General features: G+C 34.9%; 1 protein-coding gene across 7 annotated transcripts in view; it reads right to left on the bottom strand.

The window, feature by feature from the left end:
- The window catches only part of LOC149773699 (dystrophin-like), a 494,817-nt gene that overhangs the window by 369,944 nt on the left and 107,221 nt on the right, over window positions 1-17,652 (bottom strand). For all 7 annotated transcript variants that reach the window (XM_089946224.1, XM_089946223.1, XM_089946219.1 and 4 more), the window contains 4 exons: window positions 11,804-11,976; window positions 9,145-9,363; window positions 6,761-6,874; window positions 4,071-4,397 (listed from right to left, as the gene is read on the bottom strand). In XM_089946224.1, coding sequence (XP_089802350.1) covers window positions 4,071-4,397; window positions 6,761-6,874; window positions 9,145-9,363; window positions 11,804-11,976 — 833 coding nt within the window. The remainder of the gene's footprint in view (window positions 1-4,070; window positions 4,398-6,760; window positions 6,875-9,144; window positions 9,364-11,803; window positions 11,977-17,652) is intronic.

Below are 17,652 nucleotides of genomic sequence, written 5' to 3'. Positions count from 1 at the left end.
ACACATAGACTCGCACGTGAGATGAAACAGCGGCAAGTACAATCGTGTACGTATCATAGTTTCTTTCGGTGGCGCGGAGATACATGGACTCCTGAACGGATGGGAGAAAAATATATACCTAAAATAATTATTTGGGATGAGATATGCACGGTGTCATTGGATACATTAAAAACGTTTCTTGATTGGTTGTTGACGAAAAATACCGCCATAATAATGTGTGGCGATCATGGTCAACCTCCGCCTTTTGTTGGACCATCTCCACATGATTGGTTAAAAAATTTCGTTGATTATTACGAAGAAATAGATGATGATCATAGGGCTCTTGATGCAAATTTGAGGGAGTTTAAAAAATTAATCAGATTACAATCAAACAAAATTCAGTGTGAAATAATACGTGGAGTGATCTCAGAGACATCAATGAGTGATTTTTTGAACTCATGGAGACCCACCGATTTGATCGTAGCAAGTAGAAAAATAATCAGAGACGCTTTACAACAACAGTTATTTCAACTGCATAAAGAACAATATTCAGAACTACCCGTTCCGTTATGTTATAGACCATCAGATACACGAAAACAGAATATTAATGTTGATATTCCAGGACCCTTGACAGAGTCAAGGAAACAGATTCTCGTATTAAATGATATTGTCACCGTTGATATCAGTGTGGTCGAAGATGCATTACGCGCTGACAAATCTCCATGGGTGTTGGGATACGCCATGACAATCCACTCGTCACAGGGATTAACTATTTCTGATACACGAGTCTGGATTGTAGACGATCGCATCGAGTGGTCAAATTTAGTTTATTTGGCGGTATCGAGGGTCAGAAATATATCTCAATTACGTAGAATTATAATTCCTGAAATCGTTGATAAATTTAACATCATCGATGATGATATAATAAGAAAAAAATTAATCGGATACAAACAATCTGACAAAAAAAATAAATGTGACTTTGATCTTGATGTTGAATTTATTATTGAGTTAAAACAGCAGCAGAACAATCATTGCATCAGTTGTAATTGTATAATGTTATGGCGATATTCGAGTAATGATTCAAGACAATTTACCGTAGATAGAAAAGATAATAGTCGCGGTCATACACGAGAAAATACCATGTTAACCTGTCTTGAGTGTAATCGACGTAGAGGCGCTAGTTAAGTAATCGAAATCACCGGAGTGATCGCGGCGGTAGTTGTGTATCCACGGGAATTATTTGTAGTTGTTCACGTGTAAATCCACGTTGAGGAGCAGCAGAATCTAATCTGTAGATTGCAGGTCTGGAAACGCCTACATTTCTTCCAGTGGATCTTGTCACGGTAGATATTTTGTGTGTGGTAACACTCCAAATAGGATCAGTTGCTCTCGCGCTACCACCTTCAAGTTCACCAGGCTCATATAAATATCTGACTGTGACATCACCTAATATTTTTTGTTTTCCAGCATCTTTTCGTTGTGTTGGTATATTTTTTTTTGTGACCGCGCTAGTGGGTTTCATGTTGATTGTTCGTGTGATCTCATTATTTAATGCAGCTATCACGATTGGTAATCTTGCAACCCATTCACGAGATCTTTTATCCTGAATAAATTCCCTCGCGTATTGATATCCAAATAACCGTTCAGCAAGTGTTCGATTGAATCGCTCAACAACTGCTTGATCACGGTGAATTGCAGTATGACCTCGTCGTATTTTGGTATTATGTTGTTTCATCAGCGATGATACTGGACCAAGAAATTCCTTACCAGGATCAACCTGTAACAGCTGTGGCCATCGTAGACCACCTCGTGGTCCACCACCTCGTTGATAAATTCGTTCAAACGCATCGGCTACTTCAGATGATGTTTTCGCTGATAGCGGCTCCGCTTCTTTATATCTACTTGCAACATCAACTACGGTTAGCGCGTACTTGTACGTTTTTCCACGTACAGTATCATGCGGTAAAAACAGAATATCAGCTTGATGAACTTCATTAGGAACACTGACATCGAAATACGAGTACTGAATTTGTTTAGGACGTGGTAGATAAATTTGCCATATTGCTTGTTTGGATAACCACGTTTTAGCAGTAGAATGTTTAACCGCTGCTGCATCAGCGAGTTTACCAATTGCTGCTTTGCCTCTCCAGTATCCTCTCGGTGAATAATAAATTGATTCCATTATTAATTACCAGCCCCAATCGCTAATTTACCTTTCATCGAGGATCTTACTAACCAATTAGCTAATGATTCTCTAATATTTTTATTTTTTATAGAATTTAATGAATGAATTAATTTTACATCTGCAATATGCCTATCTTGTAGATTTTTACTTTTATAAGCTACATCATGAGCATGACAAGCTCGATCAATAGCGTTTATTGGTTCCTCGCCTGGTTTTGGTTGATCTTGATTATCGAGCCTGATATCGAGTCTGGTACCAGGACCGCAATAATTATATCCTGGTAGATGTTTTTCTCCGCTGTATTTAGCCCATGGAGCACCTGGAAACTTTGACATCAAATTAGCAATATCACCACCGCGCTTATTAGGTAAAAATGAAAATTTCTTTCTACCGCATACAGAACATTTTCCACCGTACGCTATTTTTTTGTTTTTTGTTATAACTGTAGCTAAATCAGTAGTTGGAGTTTTAACTCTACAGCGTAAACAATATAAATTCATGTTATAACATATATGGATATAATTGATTTCTCAGCAACTCGGCAACGAGAGCCAGTTAAGCATCATCCTGCGCTACCGAATTCCATCAGAATGATTATCATAGGACCATCTGGATCGGGTAAGACGCAATTATTACTTAATCTGATAATGAGATGGTTGAAATGGGATAAGTTGTATTTAGTAGCACCATCCGTTGATGATCAGCGATGTTATGATGTACTTAAAGATTTCAATGAAAACGCGCGATTACTGGATGAAGATAATGATGTTATAGAGTTTATAACCGATATTGATGAAGCACCATCCGTAGATTCCATAGACGGATTTATTAATAATTTAGTTGTATACGACGATGTGATGCTAGATAAACAATCAAATCCAGCCAGAATATTTTCCCGAGGTAGACACAAAAATACAGACGTGATCTATGTTACTCAACGATATACACAAATACCAAAAGTGATCAGAGACAACTGCAACATTTTAGTTGTGTTTAATGGCGTAGACACACACACATTGCGAAATATTCATCAAACTTGGTGTGGTGGTGACATGGATATAATTAAATTCAGAAATTTCTTCTCACGAGCGCAAGCTACCCCACATGGATTTATAACAATAAATTTACATGATCCAAGAACAAGATATCGTGTGGGTATTGATAAAATATTTGGGTAACAGGGGTGATGATAAAATTAAATTTAATTAAACAGATATCATTAATATAATGAACAACTGTGCGTGGCTGCGTCAAGGAACCACTAACAATTGTAATAAAAAATGCCATGGAGAATATTGCAAGAAACATAATTATCTTATAAAGAAAAATCCTCATGCTGGTCCACGAAGATGTGTTGGATGTAACAACGGCGTTAGAGGATTATATCAGATTTGCAAAAATTGCGGTGGAGATCGATATCGAAGTTTGATGATATATTATAAACACAGAAAGAACATAAATCCAAAAATAGAAAAACCACCATCAGAACTTGAATATTACTTGAAACATAGAACAAATTCCGAAGATTCAGATGAAGATGAAACAGATGAAGATTCCCATGATTCAGATGATGATTCCCAATATTGATAGCAGCAGAGAGGGGCGTCTACGGTTCTGTTTGGGACAAACAATAATCGTAGACGTGGTAATTGACCTCTATGAGTGGTCACTATTTTTTTTGGTAAAACACAAGGGTGACCATTCCCCTAAGTGGTCTGTTCACCCTCTCTGCTGCTAATAGTTAAGCTCATTTTTTGACCAATTTCTAATAAAGTTCTATTCCAATTTTGTTTATTACGCATACATGTACAAAGGGTGCATCCCAGCTGGTTAAATAGAAAATCTAAATGCACTGTTTGTGCATGGCCTAATGCAATATATTTTAAGATCAAGAAATAAGACAAACCTTGAATTTCTTGGTTTTGACATGAAGGTCATTAGGGTTTTCAACTGCATAATCCTTGTTGGAAAGGTCCTCTTTGATTGGTTCCAGCCACTTAATTAATAACTCAATTCTCTGGTGTATATCTTGACTAGAGTCGAGCAAACCTTTCAACCGCTCATTCTGCTGTTTTGCAAGGGAAAGCACTCTGTCCCACTTCTCATTTAGGTCAAGCACCTCAGCAGCCATCTTTTCCCTAAAGGAAGGTTCACTGTTGACTTTCAGTTGAGAATAAAGCTCATTTATGTTGCTCACATTCTGCTGTAGGGTTTTAATGTCCTCTTGAACAGCCTACAAAGGCAAGAAAAAAAATATTGATAACTGACTAGGAAAAAGGGGGGAGATATATAAAAAAACTGAAATAAAAAGTGTTTTCATTTTAAATAATTTTATGATGTTATAAAGGGAGGCCAATCAACCATAAGTGGTTTACATATATATCAGGGATCCAGAAATTTGAATGGATCATGCCAAACACTTTTTGCACCAAGTTAAATGGCTGCAGCAAATATTCATGAAATTCAATATAAAAGCATATTAAGGTGGTCAAAGAAGCTGTAACAATAAAAGAAAAATATTTTATATATTTCATTCTTAAATACTTTATGATTGTTGCTGCTTTAATATGACTGTCATCCTTCCATGCTATACTAATTTACTCTCAAACTATTTATATAAAAAAATAATTTCCTTTTGGAAAGCAAAACATTGGAATTTCACCCAATAACTGCATTTTATGCCATTCAACCTTTTTAAAAAATTAATTACTGACTGATAACATGCAAACTTACAAATCTGAAAATACATAAAACTAACGGGCATGTCCAACCATGTAAAGTTTTCGTTTGATCAGGTTCTTAAACAAGTGTTAGTGGATGATATTAAAAGCTAGCTGTTGCTAGCATCTTTTTCCTGGCTAATTAGGGCCTATGCTACATATGCTTTTTTTTCCAAAAGCCTTATATTTACCGACACATTCGCACTCAACATAGTTCAAAATCATCAAGATGCAAGGAATTAATGTGACCCTGTGGCAAATGTTAGTAATAATCCAGGAGATAAGCTGTCACACTTCATTCTGTTGTGTTTTGTGGCTAAAGTGCTTCAACACCTGAGAAAACATAATGACCAAACAAATGTATGGAATAATTATGGGCACCCTACATTCAATGTCCAGTTTAGCAAGTTATGATACCTTGTATATAGTGAAACCTGTAAATAAATGTCAGTCAAGGAATTGTCCTTTAGAGGCAATGCCCTAGCAGGGGACTATGGGGCAATTCCCCCCAAAAGCTCCTGCAATTATTTTTATTTTAAACCCCTAAAACTGACCCAGAATTACATGCCTCCGCATTTGCTATCCTATCACAAACTGGAAAATATGTATGACTGACAGTTGCCGCTGCAGTGTCCAAGGTACCGTTACCAATATCTTCTCCAAATGGTTTGGTTTTCATCACTAAACTGTTTAAACAACTTGTCAATACTATAGTGTGAGCATTTATGTTTTATAAGTGACATGTTTCGTTGGTCCAACATAATCTTCATGAGCAACTGAGCCAAGATTACTGCAATTTATTTTCTTTGTACACAAACTGCATCTTGCCTATCCCGGTAAGTCGCGCTTGACAAAAGTGTCACCTAGTTTAACTGATATGGTTCATCTAAACCCATCTTCAATTTTACATAACGTTCAAACTATTTGAACGAAAATTTATTTTTCACATCTTTGTCAATTTCCTTCATTCAAGAATTTGTGTTTTTCATTAAAATACTTTTAAATGTGTTTTAAATCATGAAAATTTCTTCTGTTTTTGGCTTCTTTTTTTTTTTCCTTACAAAGATTAATGCAAAACATTGTTTGATTAGTTGAATATAACATGCGTGGTGATTGGTTAATAATCTGACACTGTCATAGATACACCTCACAACAAAGTGCAACAAAGTGACACTGCTATAGAAACACCTAACAGCGATGACATATAATGCAACAAGGTGACACTGCCTTAGAAACACCTGACTACAACATGAAGTAGTGCAACAATGTGACACTCCCATAGAAGCACATGACAACAATGTCACAGTAATGAAACAATGTGACACTGAATTAGAAACACCTGATTAATGTTGAAGTACTGAAACAATGTGACACTCCCATAGCAACACCTGACAGCAATGTCATATAGTAATGCAACAATGTGACACTGCCTTAGAAACGCCTGACTGCAATGTCGTCAAGTAGTGCAACAATGTGACACTCCCATAGAAGCACATGACAACAATGTCACAGTAATGAAACAATGTGACACTGAATTAGAAACACCTGATTAATGTTGAAGTACTGAAACAATGTGACACTCCCATAGCAACACCTGACAGCAATGTCATAAAGTAATGCAACAATGTACACCCCCATCAGCAATGCCTGACAGCAATGTCATAAAGTACTGCAACAATGTACACCCCCATCAGCAATGCCTGACAGCAAAGTCATAAAGTAATGCAACAAGGAAAACATTCAATAATACAATAAGGCCACTCAATGAATGCAACTCAAAGATTCTTGTTATATTATTTAACTTCTTTTATATATTCCATGTATAAAATGAACACTCATGTTCAGATCATCTTTATGTAAGAAATTGTATCCTTACATTACTCTCCTGAAGTTGGGCTTGTAATGCCTGCAGATCACCAGTCACTGGGTCCTCAGTGTGAAGAAACACATCCATCTCCTCCATCCAGCTGTTAAGGCCAGTAATTTGGCTCTGAAAAATAAATCAAATGAAAAGACATGGAATTACAACAGCCATAGATTTCTTTGATCATCTAGTTATGTGTCAAAATAATCATAAATATGAAATGCAACAATTTGGCTTAACAACTATTGATCTTAAATACTATGATGTCAAGTACGTGTGCTGAGTTGCATGCATGCATGCGTGCATGTGTAATATATTCTGTAAATCACACATAACTATTTAGCCTGAAGTAAAAACTGAATCATAAACATATTTGACATGCAAAATTACTTTAAAAAAATTTAAACTTAAAAATATCATCTTAAACTATGCAAGTCCTTAGAGAACATTGATATGAACCATCTTTAAAACATTTTAAAGCCCAACAAATTTTTGGGAAGTACGTTATTAAGTTCTATACAAAAGAACTGTCAAATGTTTTTGCTGGTTATATACATTCCACCAACCCATAATTCCTCTGGCCCTGTCCACTTTGAGCTGATCACTGTTCACTGATTGTTTAACCCTTTACCTCATACAACCGTCTTTGGACGCCTTTACAAAAGTCGCATAGAAGCGACTATTGACGCTTCTACAAAAGTCCCATAGAAGCGCCTTTTTACGTCTGCTGTAAACAACGGCCATTTTAAGCCGGTTTTCGTAGCGCCACCTTCGGGGAAAACCCCTTATTAGATACTACATTCATTTCTGTGAATGACAATTACGTCAGATCACGTGGTCACTGTTTATGTACTGGTCGATATCTGCTATTTAAAGTAACTGGGTCGTAATCTCCACTCTCCAAAATGGCGGTCGCGGATTTCATTCAGTACTTACGAAGTTTTCATGATTAGAATCACAACTATGAAAGATTCAATAACCTAGGTAAAGGCTCTGATATTGATATAGGCTGCAATTAGTTTTTATAAATTATCAAATTTAGGTGACTTAGTGATGTAGACACAGATGAAAAACTTGTAAATTTCGAGTATGAGAAATGGCAGCTCTACGGTTGGTCACACGGCCTCACTGATATGACGGTGAACGAATTCTCTCCAGATTTTAAAGCACATAACAAATTCTTCCGTGATAAATAATTACACAGCTGTAACAATCGGACTTTACTCTTAAATTGTTCCACATGTAATAGATGTGTACCAAAAATGTAAAATGGTTAAAATTGCTGTTAAACGTAACATACACTACATTGCTTAATAGTTCACAGGCAAGCTATGCGTATGCGGTCGACTAGGTAACCTGTGTTCTATGTACAGCGAGCTGCACTTTGTCACAATGCTCTATGAGGTAAAGGGTTAACAAAGCTACAAAACATTCCAAATCATATTCAAAGATCTGAAGTGTGTATCTATGAGTAAAACAGAATTAGCACAACATCACATCTCTTCTGTGCTATGACTCTTTGTTCATAAATTAAGTAATAGAAAAAAAGAAAAAAACCAACAAGTTTTATAAAAACTTAAATAATTTAATTATCAAAGTTATGAAGTGAGTAATCCTGACCAAGTTCTATAAAATTATAAAAAATAAGAAATGTTTCATATAAATGTCAAAGCCAGAAATGTAATGGTCTGCCAAGAATCGAGACATTGTCAAGATGGTGTCATCCAGAACTCCTCTGAATAATTCACAACAGTTCCAGAATAGTATAGTCCAAATAATGAGCACTTTCTATGTCCATTGAAACAGTCCATTCAATTGTTTTCCTCTCAAATAATATCTAAGTACAACATAAAACACACCTGCAGACTTATAAAATGGAACACGAGAAACAAGGGTAGCTCCAAAATAGGAACGAAACTGATTGCTTAGTTCTCTCCTTATATAAAACTGTCTAGTACAAATATATTTCACAATATAACTCACATGACGGATCATACTATTTAGCTTGCCTATACATGTCACCTAGTCGAGCTAATGGAACAGTCCAAAGCCCGTCAGCCAATTAGAAATGAATCCAAATCTAACATCAAGTCTTAATATCAAGATTATTATTAGTAATTGTCAACATATACATCAGCATCTATTTATAAATCCTATGAAATTGTATGCCCTTAACAGACTCAGGTCAAGTAGGCAAATTCTAACTAAAGATATTCTGTACAATTTACAATGATGCATTAAAATTACAATTTTTTTATTTTAAAAAAAAAGTGTACCAGGAGTAACAAAAAATATAGATATATGTAACAAATGATATAACCAAACATGTCTGGCAGCATCTCAATACCCTCATACCCTGGCCCCAACTTATAAGCAAGTATATACGGTATATGTACCTGATATTGTTTAACTTGACTGACTGCTTTCTCAACATCATCTAGCCTTGACTGCATTGCTGTAGTAACAGTGGACCAGCGACCATTAAGGCTCTTAAGATCTTCACTTATCTTCTCTGATTTGCTTCCCCTGGCAGCCATCTTGGCTACTAGATCATTTCCTGTTTTGTTGATATAGTCCAAACTGGCCTTCTGTTCTGTTAAATCATCCACCAGTGTCTGAAATTAGGTAGATTTTTCCTTACTGGCAAAAATATTCTATTCAAACAATTCATACACCTCTCCTGCAATAACTCGCACACAACGAGATCCCATAACAGTGACTGCACTCTAAGTGAGGATGCGAGTTACAGAGGGACTTTTTAAAAAAATTAATGAGATGCCATCTCTGCTGGATATTTCAAAAATGGGCAGGATGGGTGGGGGTAGGGATGGTACCAGGGTTGTTTAACGGCTGAACACTAGTTTTATAATCATACTGGGTATAGCTGTGAATTAAGAGCTACCAATAATGAATTCATATGTTTTAACATTGAATATTACAAGCTATTGTTGATTCTCAACAAAACAGGATTCCTTTTTTTTTAAATCAGTGGCTTTATTTTGTGAAACAACCATCAAGATTAACACCAGATTTTTTATTGTGCTATTAATAAAATGCTGATACCATGACTTCACTGCAAGTAATAGTGAAACTTCTCATCCTTGAGGAAATCTCTGTGTACCAATTCATTAATTTTAGCTCTTATACAGGCAAGATCTGCATGTCTTTTACCTTTTATTCCCTACCCTTTAACTGATTTGATACCAAAAAACACATAATTAACATAATACAAAAGCAGGTCTGATTTTCAATGAGTGTAACAATACTACAAACACTTTGCAAGTTTCGAGATCAAAATGAGGTCAGCACCTAATTAGGTTCTCACAAAAATGTCCCTGGACATAGTTGAGATGGTAGAATGATTTTTTTCACATTGGATGCATGACGGCATATTGCATTTATGATGATTATACTAAAACTGAATTATAAAAGGAGAACTAAAACTCGGATTTCACTTGACAAAACTTATTAAATTGGTATATATGTATTGAAGTGTTGCAACTAGTAAGCATTAGTGACATTTTCATTGATCGAAATTTCATCAAGTTGTTATTTACAGTGTACTGAAAATAATGTTTGGAAAGAAAGTTTATCAAACTATGATTTCTTATTAAAGTTGAGAATTTCATGGTGTAGATTTAAATTTTCAATGATAAAATGAGTAATCTTCCAAGGTATAATTCACTAATTCAGATTGTGATTTTTCTTCCCATCCAACAAATAGGGGCCAATTTTGGGGCATTTTTAGTAATAAATATGGGCTGGATCCAAACCTGACCCCATGTTATAAGTGGGTTTGAGAGTTATCTAGTGTGAGTTATCAAGGGAGTGGTGTATTTAGATGAATGTTGGTGGGTAAGTATATTTCCATCCTTTCACTACTTATCAATTGGACTCTTAAGATATCTTGCAACAGGAAACTACACTATGATTAACTTTCAGGTATACCAACCAAATCCCTTCACTGGACCCCAAAATAATTGTTAATGCAAATACTTGTAACTATAAATAAAATACCATGTTTTAAACACTATTACAAAAGATTCCTGGAACAAAAAACTTCTTCGCTTAAGCAAAACACAATTGCATTTCTTCACATCAAAGCATTTTTGCACGAAACAATTGTGCATGCCTGTATATAAAACCTTAGGTAAAAATGTATGAGTAGTAACTTTAACTTACTCTAGGAGTATAAAATTACAAACACAAAAAAAAACAATTAACCACAAGACAATATTTTAACAACTCTGTTAAAATTCTTTATAAATGACTACCAAGTCAAATTTATCCTCTTTTAAAAAAGGTTAAGTTAGCAAAAAATAGAGTAACCAAAACCATATTTCCCAGTCGAGAAATTTAAGGCTGAAAGATTGTTATCGTTTACCGTGAACAGTACAATATATTCCCATAAAATTTGTAATGTCATGTATTTAGGGAATTCCACAATTTCTAACTATTGTCCCTTTCTGGTATGATATTGTCCAACAGTAGTTATCCCCCCATACAACATGCAGATGATGTTGCATTTTTCTAAGATTTAAAATGTTTTTACAGAAGTAATTGTATATGGATATAAAACTTTGTACTTTTATAAAAGCACAAATAGCAATAGGTTTTTACATTATATTTTTATTATCAGTTAAATTGAGAAAAGAATTTTAATGCTTTTACAATGTACTGTATATCAAAATGCCTAGAGTGGGGACCAAACTTATCGAAAGGGAAGGGAGACAACTTCCCCAATAGTACAGAGGAAATATAAACATCTGTTAGCTGGCTTGATTTCCAATAACATCAACTAAACTGTTGGATAGGATGTTTTGTCAGGCAGAATATGTTTGTCCTCAACTGATGCTGTCTGAAATAAAGCAAGTGGGAAGCAGTAAAGAGGTATGTGTAATGAAAGCTACTAGGTGGAAATAATACAGCCTGAAGGAATGGTACAAGTTCTGATGATACGAGTACTGGAACTTCACCATATATATATAAAATTTAAAAGTTAAAGGAGTAGACTACAGCTAAACAAAGACTTAACTACTGTTTCTGTGCATGTACCTTAAACTGGGATCTCCGCTTTTCCATGTGATTAGTTTCAGTCACCTGGAAGGTTTCAGACTGCAGGACCTGCTCATTGTTGTTGATCCAGGTCAAGAGAGCGTCTATAGCCTCAAGATATGCCCTAGGTGGTGCTTTCTCCAAAGCTTCAGTAAGCTGGCGTTGTCGTTCCCCTGGCATTAAAAAAATATCCAATTGTATTTTTATAAATTTTATTCCTACAAAGTGCAAAACACCATGCTTCAAATACGGCAGTAGTCATAAGTCCAAAATTAGTCAGCCCTATGCTTCAAATACAACCTTCAAAACAGTAATAAATCCAAAATTAGTCAACCCAACTTTCACCAATTATAGAGATTTCAAACATCTAAGCCAGTCGTGACATCTAAAATTTAAATGGCAAAGGATCACTTTTCATCAATATTAGTGTACAATTACTGGGAGAGAAATAACATGGAATTACTAAGGTTTAATATAACCACTGGCTAAATTATTGTACAATTACTGGGAGAGAATAACATGGAATTACTAAGGTTTAATATAACCACTGGCTAAATTATTGTACAATTACTGGGAGAGAATAACATGGAATTACTAAGGTTTAATATAACCACTGGCTAAATTATTGTACAATTACTGGGAGAGAAATAACATGGAATTACTAAGGTTTAATATAACCACTGGCTAAATTATTGTACAATTACTGGGAGAGAATAACATGGAATTACTAAGGTTTAATATAACCACTGGCTAAATTATTGTACAATTACTGGGAGAGAATAACATGGAATTACTAAGGTTTAATATAACCACTGGCTAAATTATTGTACAATTACTGGGAGAGAAATAACATGGAATTACTAAGGTTTAATATAACCACTGGCTAAATTATTGTACAATTACTGGGAGAGAAATAACATGGAATTACTAAGGTTTAATATAACCACTGGCTAAATTATTGTACAATTACTGGGAGAGAAATAACATGGAATTACTAAGGTTTAATATAACCACTGGCTAAATTATTGTACAATTACTGGGAGAGAATAACATGGAATTACTAAGGTTTAATATAACCACTGGCTAAATTATTGTACAATTACTGGGAGAGAATAACATGGAATTACTAAGGTTTAATATAACCACTGGCTAAATTATTGTACAATTACTGGGAGAGAATAACATGGAATTACTAAGGTTTAATATAACCACTGGCTAAATTATTGTACAATTACTGGGAGAGAATAACATGGAATTACTAAGGTTTAATATAACCACTGGCTAAATTATTGTACAATTACTGGGAGAGAATAACATGGAATTACTAAGGTTTAATATAACCACTGGCTAGCAGTAAGTGGATTATCAGATACTTGTCTAACACAAAAATAAGGCAAAATAAAAATAAAAACTCAATGTTGTCCTTTGCCTTTCTGCACAAATAAACTGATCTTTTTCATTTTCAAAAACAAAATTGTAGGGTGATTTTTCTTAAACAAAGGAATATTTCATTGATTTCAAATGTTTTCTTTCCATAGATTTTGACTTTATAAAAACAGATCGAATTTATGCACATGTAAGCAAAAATGAATGAAATACTAACTAATAGTGTACAGTGTTTACCATATATCCTCTCTTGCAAGTCAAATCAAAATGCAAACAACGAAAATGATGGTTGGCCTTAGCTATATGTGCCAGCAGATCAGGCTCTATTACTCCTAACAAATTGAACAGACTCAGAACTGCCAGCACATTATATGATGGCCGATCTAGGTCTGTGGAGTTTGCAGTTGCACTCATCTTATAAGCGAATATTGATGGTATGGACTTCCAAGATATATTTTCAAGGAGTATTTTTCTTATCAAATTTGAACGTTCTCTAGATGTTACTTTGTTTATCATAATATGAACGGGTACAAAAGTTAAAATGCGTAACTAATTAATATGCCATTTCAGTAAAGGGATGCTACTTCATTTGGCAACAACCTGTAGATAATTTGATCCTGGTCCACTCATACATTTTATTCCATTTATTTATGTATTCATTATTTTTGGAAAATACAAATACAAAAGCAATTCTGAATTTAAAAATCTAACAATATGGCACCATTTGGATGATCTAGACATAGCAAGAGCTTGTTTAGAAAAATATGTTGTCCATTCAGGAGTAGCAGCAATAACCAGATTTTCAATATGGACACTGTAGTGGCAATACTGAACATCCAATCAGCATCATTCACATTTAATACAAACCAGATATCGTAAGAAGTATTTAAGCGAAAACCCTATGTCGACATTACCATTCATTCAGGAAGAACAGCAATAGCAATTTTTTCAAGATGGCCTCTGTGGTGGCCATATTGGACTCAGATCCACAACTAATGATGAGAAGTAATCTGGTGAAGACCCTTCACAACAAGCCATCTCATAAACTCTTCTGGTACATAACTAGCAGAGGCAAAAATTGGTGGGTAGTTTTTAAGCAATATATTTTGTTTAGTTTCTTACATATGTGAACCATTTATATATTAAGTCTTTCTATCAGACTTAATAGCAGATAATATTTTATATCTGTTGCCAAAAGAGTGAATACCAAAAATTTCCATTCACAAATTTTAAATCAAGAAAAATGCTGTACTGATAATAACTTTACGCAATAGGATAAAACTTTAAAAATTCTGCATTGTCTCCATTTTAACTGTATAAAATTTAATATTTATAAGATTTTGCTCAAATTAAATTTGTACTGAAGCATCATTTTTTTCTCGAAAAAATTCTGGTGAAATTTATGAGACTTAAGCCAACATCACAACAATGTATCCACCATAAAACTTATATGCTTGTTTTTTTCAGTACTTGCATATTACAAGTTTGAATGATACATATTACACAAAGAATAATTACCATATATACTCACTTATAAAAAAGTCCAACTGCAAACTGCACAGACCTAGATCTGCTATTGTGTAATGCACCACAGATCTAGGTCTATGCAGTTTGTTAGGAGTAATCCATAGAACAAACAACATAACCATGACTTGCAGGCAAATTATGCAACAGCGGATCAAGATCTTTGTTGTTTGCAGTTTGACTCAACTTGTAAGCAAGTATGGATGGTAAAAGTAATTTCTAAGGATGTGCTCTCCATCTTGTCAATAAATGACTGAAACTGAGTAATATACCATTATAATGAGAACGAAGTCATGACCACTTTGCCATTATCTTTACAATATGTGAATGCAACAAATTTTACTCTAACTTTTCAGAGCAAGTTTCTAGTTCAGAGATTGCATTCCGACGCTGAATATCTACATGAAAATGATAAATACATAAGATTCAAAACTCCTGTTACCATGAAGATCTCCATGCCTTCAGTATTGCCAGCTAGTTCTGACAACTTAGCTGACACAGAAGTGATTTGCTGTGCAGCTAGTATAGTTACTGAGTTAAATCATAAAGATGGGGGCCCGAATGGCCGAGTGGTCTAAAGCGCTCTCCGTTATGGATCACTGCCATCTCGCCTCTGTCTGCGTGGGTTCGAGTCTCAGATTCCGCCAATGTGGGTATATGAGAAAGCTTGCCAGTAGCTTCTCATGGGTCGGTGGTTCTTTCCGGGGTTTTCCCGGGTTCTTCCTCCACCATTAATACTGGCTACCATGTATAGCCTATCGATGGTTGGAAAAATCGCATTAAAACCCTACAACAACATCATAAAAATGCAAATGAGATCTCTTTGAATATAGGTGCAAGTTCATTTATTACTCTGTGATATATCTGTCCTGTATAGAATATGCAATAAAGACAAAGAAAATATTCCAAGCTGAAAGACGGATTTCTTTTGCACTACTACTATTGTATTACATTATCTGGGATGATAAAATACCTTTAAAATGAAGAGCTTTGTGAGGTAACTAAAAGGTATGGAAAAAGAAGATTATGGACTCAAAGTGACTGGTGATTAGTCATGCAGTGTAAAAAATTTACAACTTAATACCAAAAATGAATACAGAACATTTTTTTTAAAACTAGAAATATATAACATACTTAGTCATGCATAATGAAAACCAATTAGTAGAGAAGGAAAAAGTATTTTATGTCTACACTGCTATTTAGCCACTGCATTTTGAAAAATTACCATGGGCTCACGAATGATCACAATGTGTCATTTTATTCACTATTTTAGATACTGTACATACTCCTGTACAAACTGGATCCAATTTCACACTATACATAAATCTGCCATCATGTGGCGCCAACAGTTTGTAAAGAAAAATCAATAAAATAAACAACACAGGTAATGACCTGCTAACGCACTGCATGACTAAAGATCATGGTCTATGTTACCGGCAGCTGGAACCAACTTTTATGGGAGTATATATGGTATCTTCCTATTTTCCACTTACAGTCAAATTGTGTCGCTTAATTTGTATTTCTGCACGAAACTTATCTAAAAGTGGTACAAGTCAGGTTGGAATGAACATATATCTAAAACATATTCAATTATTATTATACAAAGAAAAGTTTACAAATACGATTGATTAAGCAATCCCTGACATGTCTACCCCCACAAAATCTATTAGGCATGATCGCTGTTTTATTTTTACCTTGAATTTATGCACACTGGACAGAACTATTATCTAACATTCCTTCAGTGAGCAAAATTTAACAAAATGACTTCGTAAACAAACCTAATGAATGATAAACTACATGAAAGAAATCATTATTTTTCCTTCAGTTGCCAAAATATTCCATAATTGACAGCAAAAGAAATCTTTGTACTCATATATTTCAATCGAATGTAGAACAGGTGTTGATCTTCCCCCTTGTTTGATACACAGTGTACTTAGAAACAGGACTCATGAGGTCTCAACCTTTATTTCCTAAGTCCAAAGTGGTATCTTTTTGCCAATGTAAGGTAATTGATATATGTAAGTAATAAAGAAAATACTTTGCTGCCATTTCATAACCATGATGAATTTGTTGGTATTCAGTGCCAGTACTTTGTCAAAGGTATTACAAGAAAATACCGTCTATACATTCTAATAAGTCAAGTCAAACTGCCAGCTGCATAGACCCATATCTGTCATTGCATAAAGCTCCAGCAGATCTACGTCTATGCAGTTTGTTAGAAGTAATCAGTACAACAAACAACATACACCCTGATCTGCAGGTGCATTATGCTATAGCAGATTAGGATCTTTGTTATTTGTAGTTTGACTAGACTTATAACCAGGTACTCGATGAATTCTCAAGGAGTTTCACACAGAGATAGTTCCCTACTGTGATTGTCATTTAAAGGGGCAGATTTAAAGAGAACAATATCACTGAATAGATCTCCTTATAATGTTTCAACAAACATCAAAAACTAGAATAAAGATAAAGTTTAGTTCTTTATCTTCATTAATGGCACAGTTGCAGCAATAGTTTCACGGGCACTACATCATGTGCCTAAGTGGTAAGAGTGTCTTCCTTGGATGCAGGAGGTCACGGGTTTGAACCTTGCCGAGTTATACCAAAGACTTATAAAAATGGTACCAGCAGATATGTTGCTTGCCACACATGGCATTAAGAGTCAAGTGTTAGGACTCGTTGGCCTGGTGTCAGGATAATGTGACTGGGTGGGACATAATGCTACATGTCTGTGGCATAAGTCCCAGTGCTAGACATCACTATAAACTGCCACAATGCAGACACTGTAGCGATATGACTAAAATTGTTAAAGCTACTTTAAAAATCTAAATCACACACACATAGTGTGCATTAGAACTATATGTAACCGCACAGCCATTACCACCAAATGCCATCTGCAAGAGTGCATGTCCATCAATTGTACAACACTGCCAAGTATA

This window comes from Sinohyriopsis cumingii, unplaced genomic scaffold (assembly GCF_028554795.1).
Source record: "Sinohyriopsis cumingii isolate HCF-2022 unplaced genomic scaffold, ASM2855479v2 utg000622l, whole genome shotgun sequence".
NCBI lineage: Eukaryota > Metazoa > Mollusca > Bivalvia > Unionida > Unionidae > Sinohyriopsis > Sinohyriopsis cumingii.
Note: the sequence above shows the minus strand (reverse complement) of the source record. Positions and strands in the feature narration are given on the sequence as shown.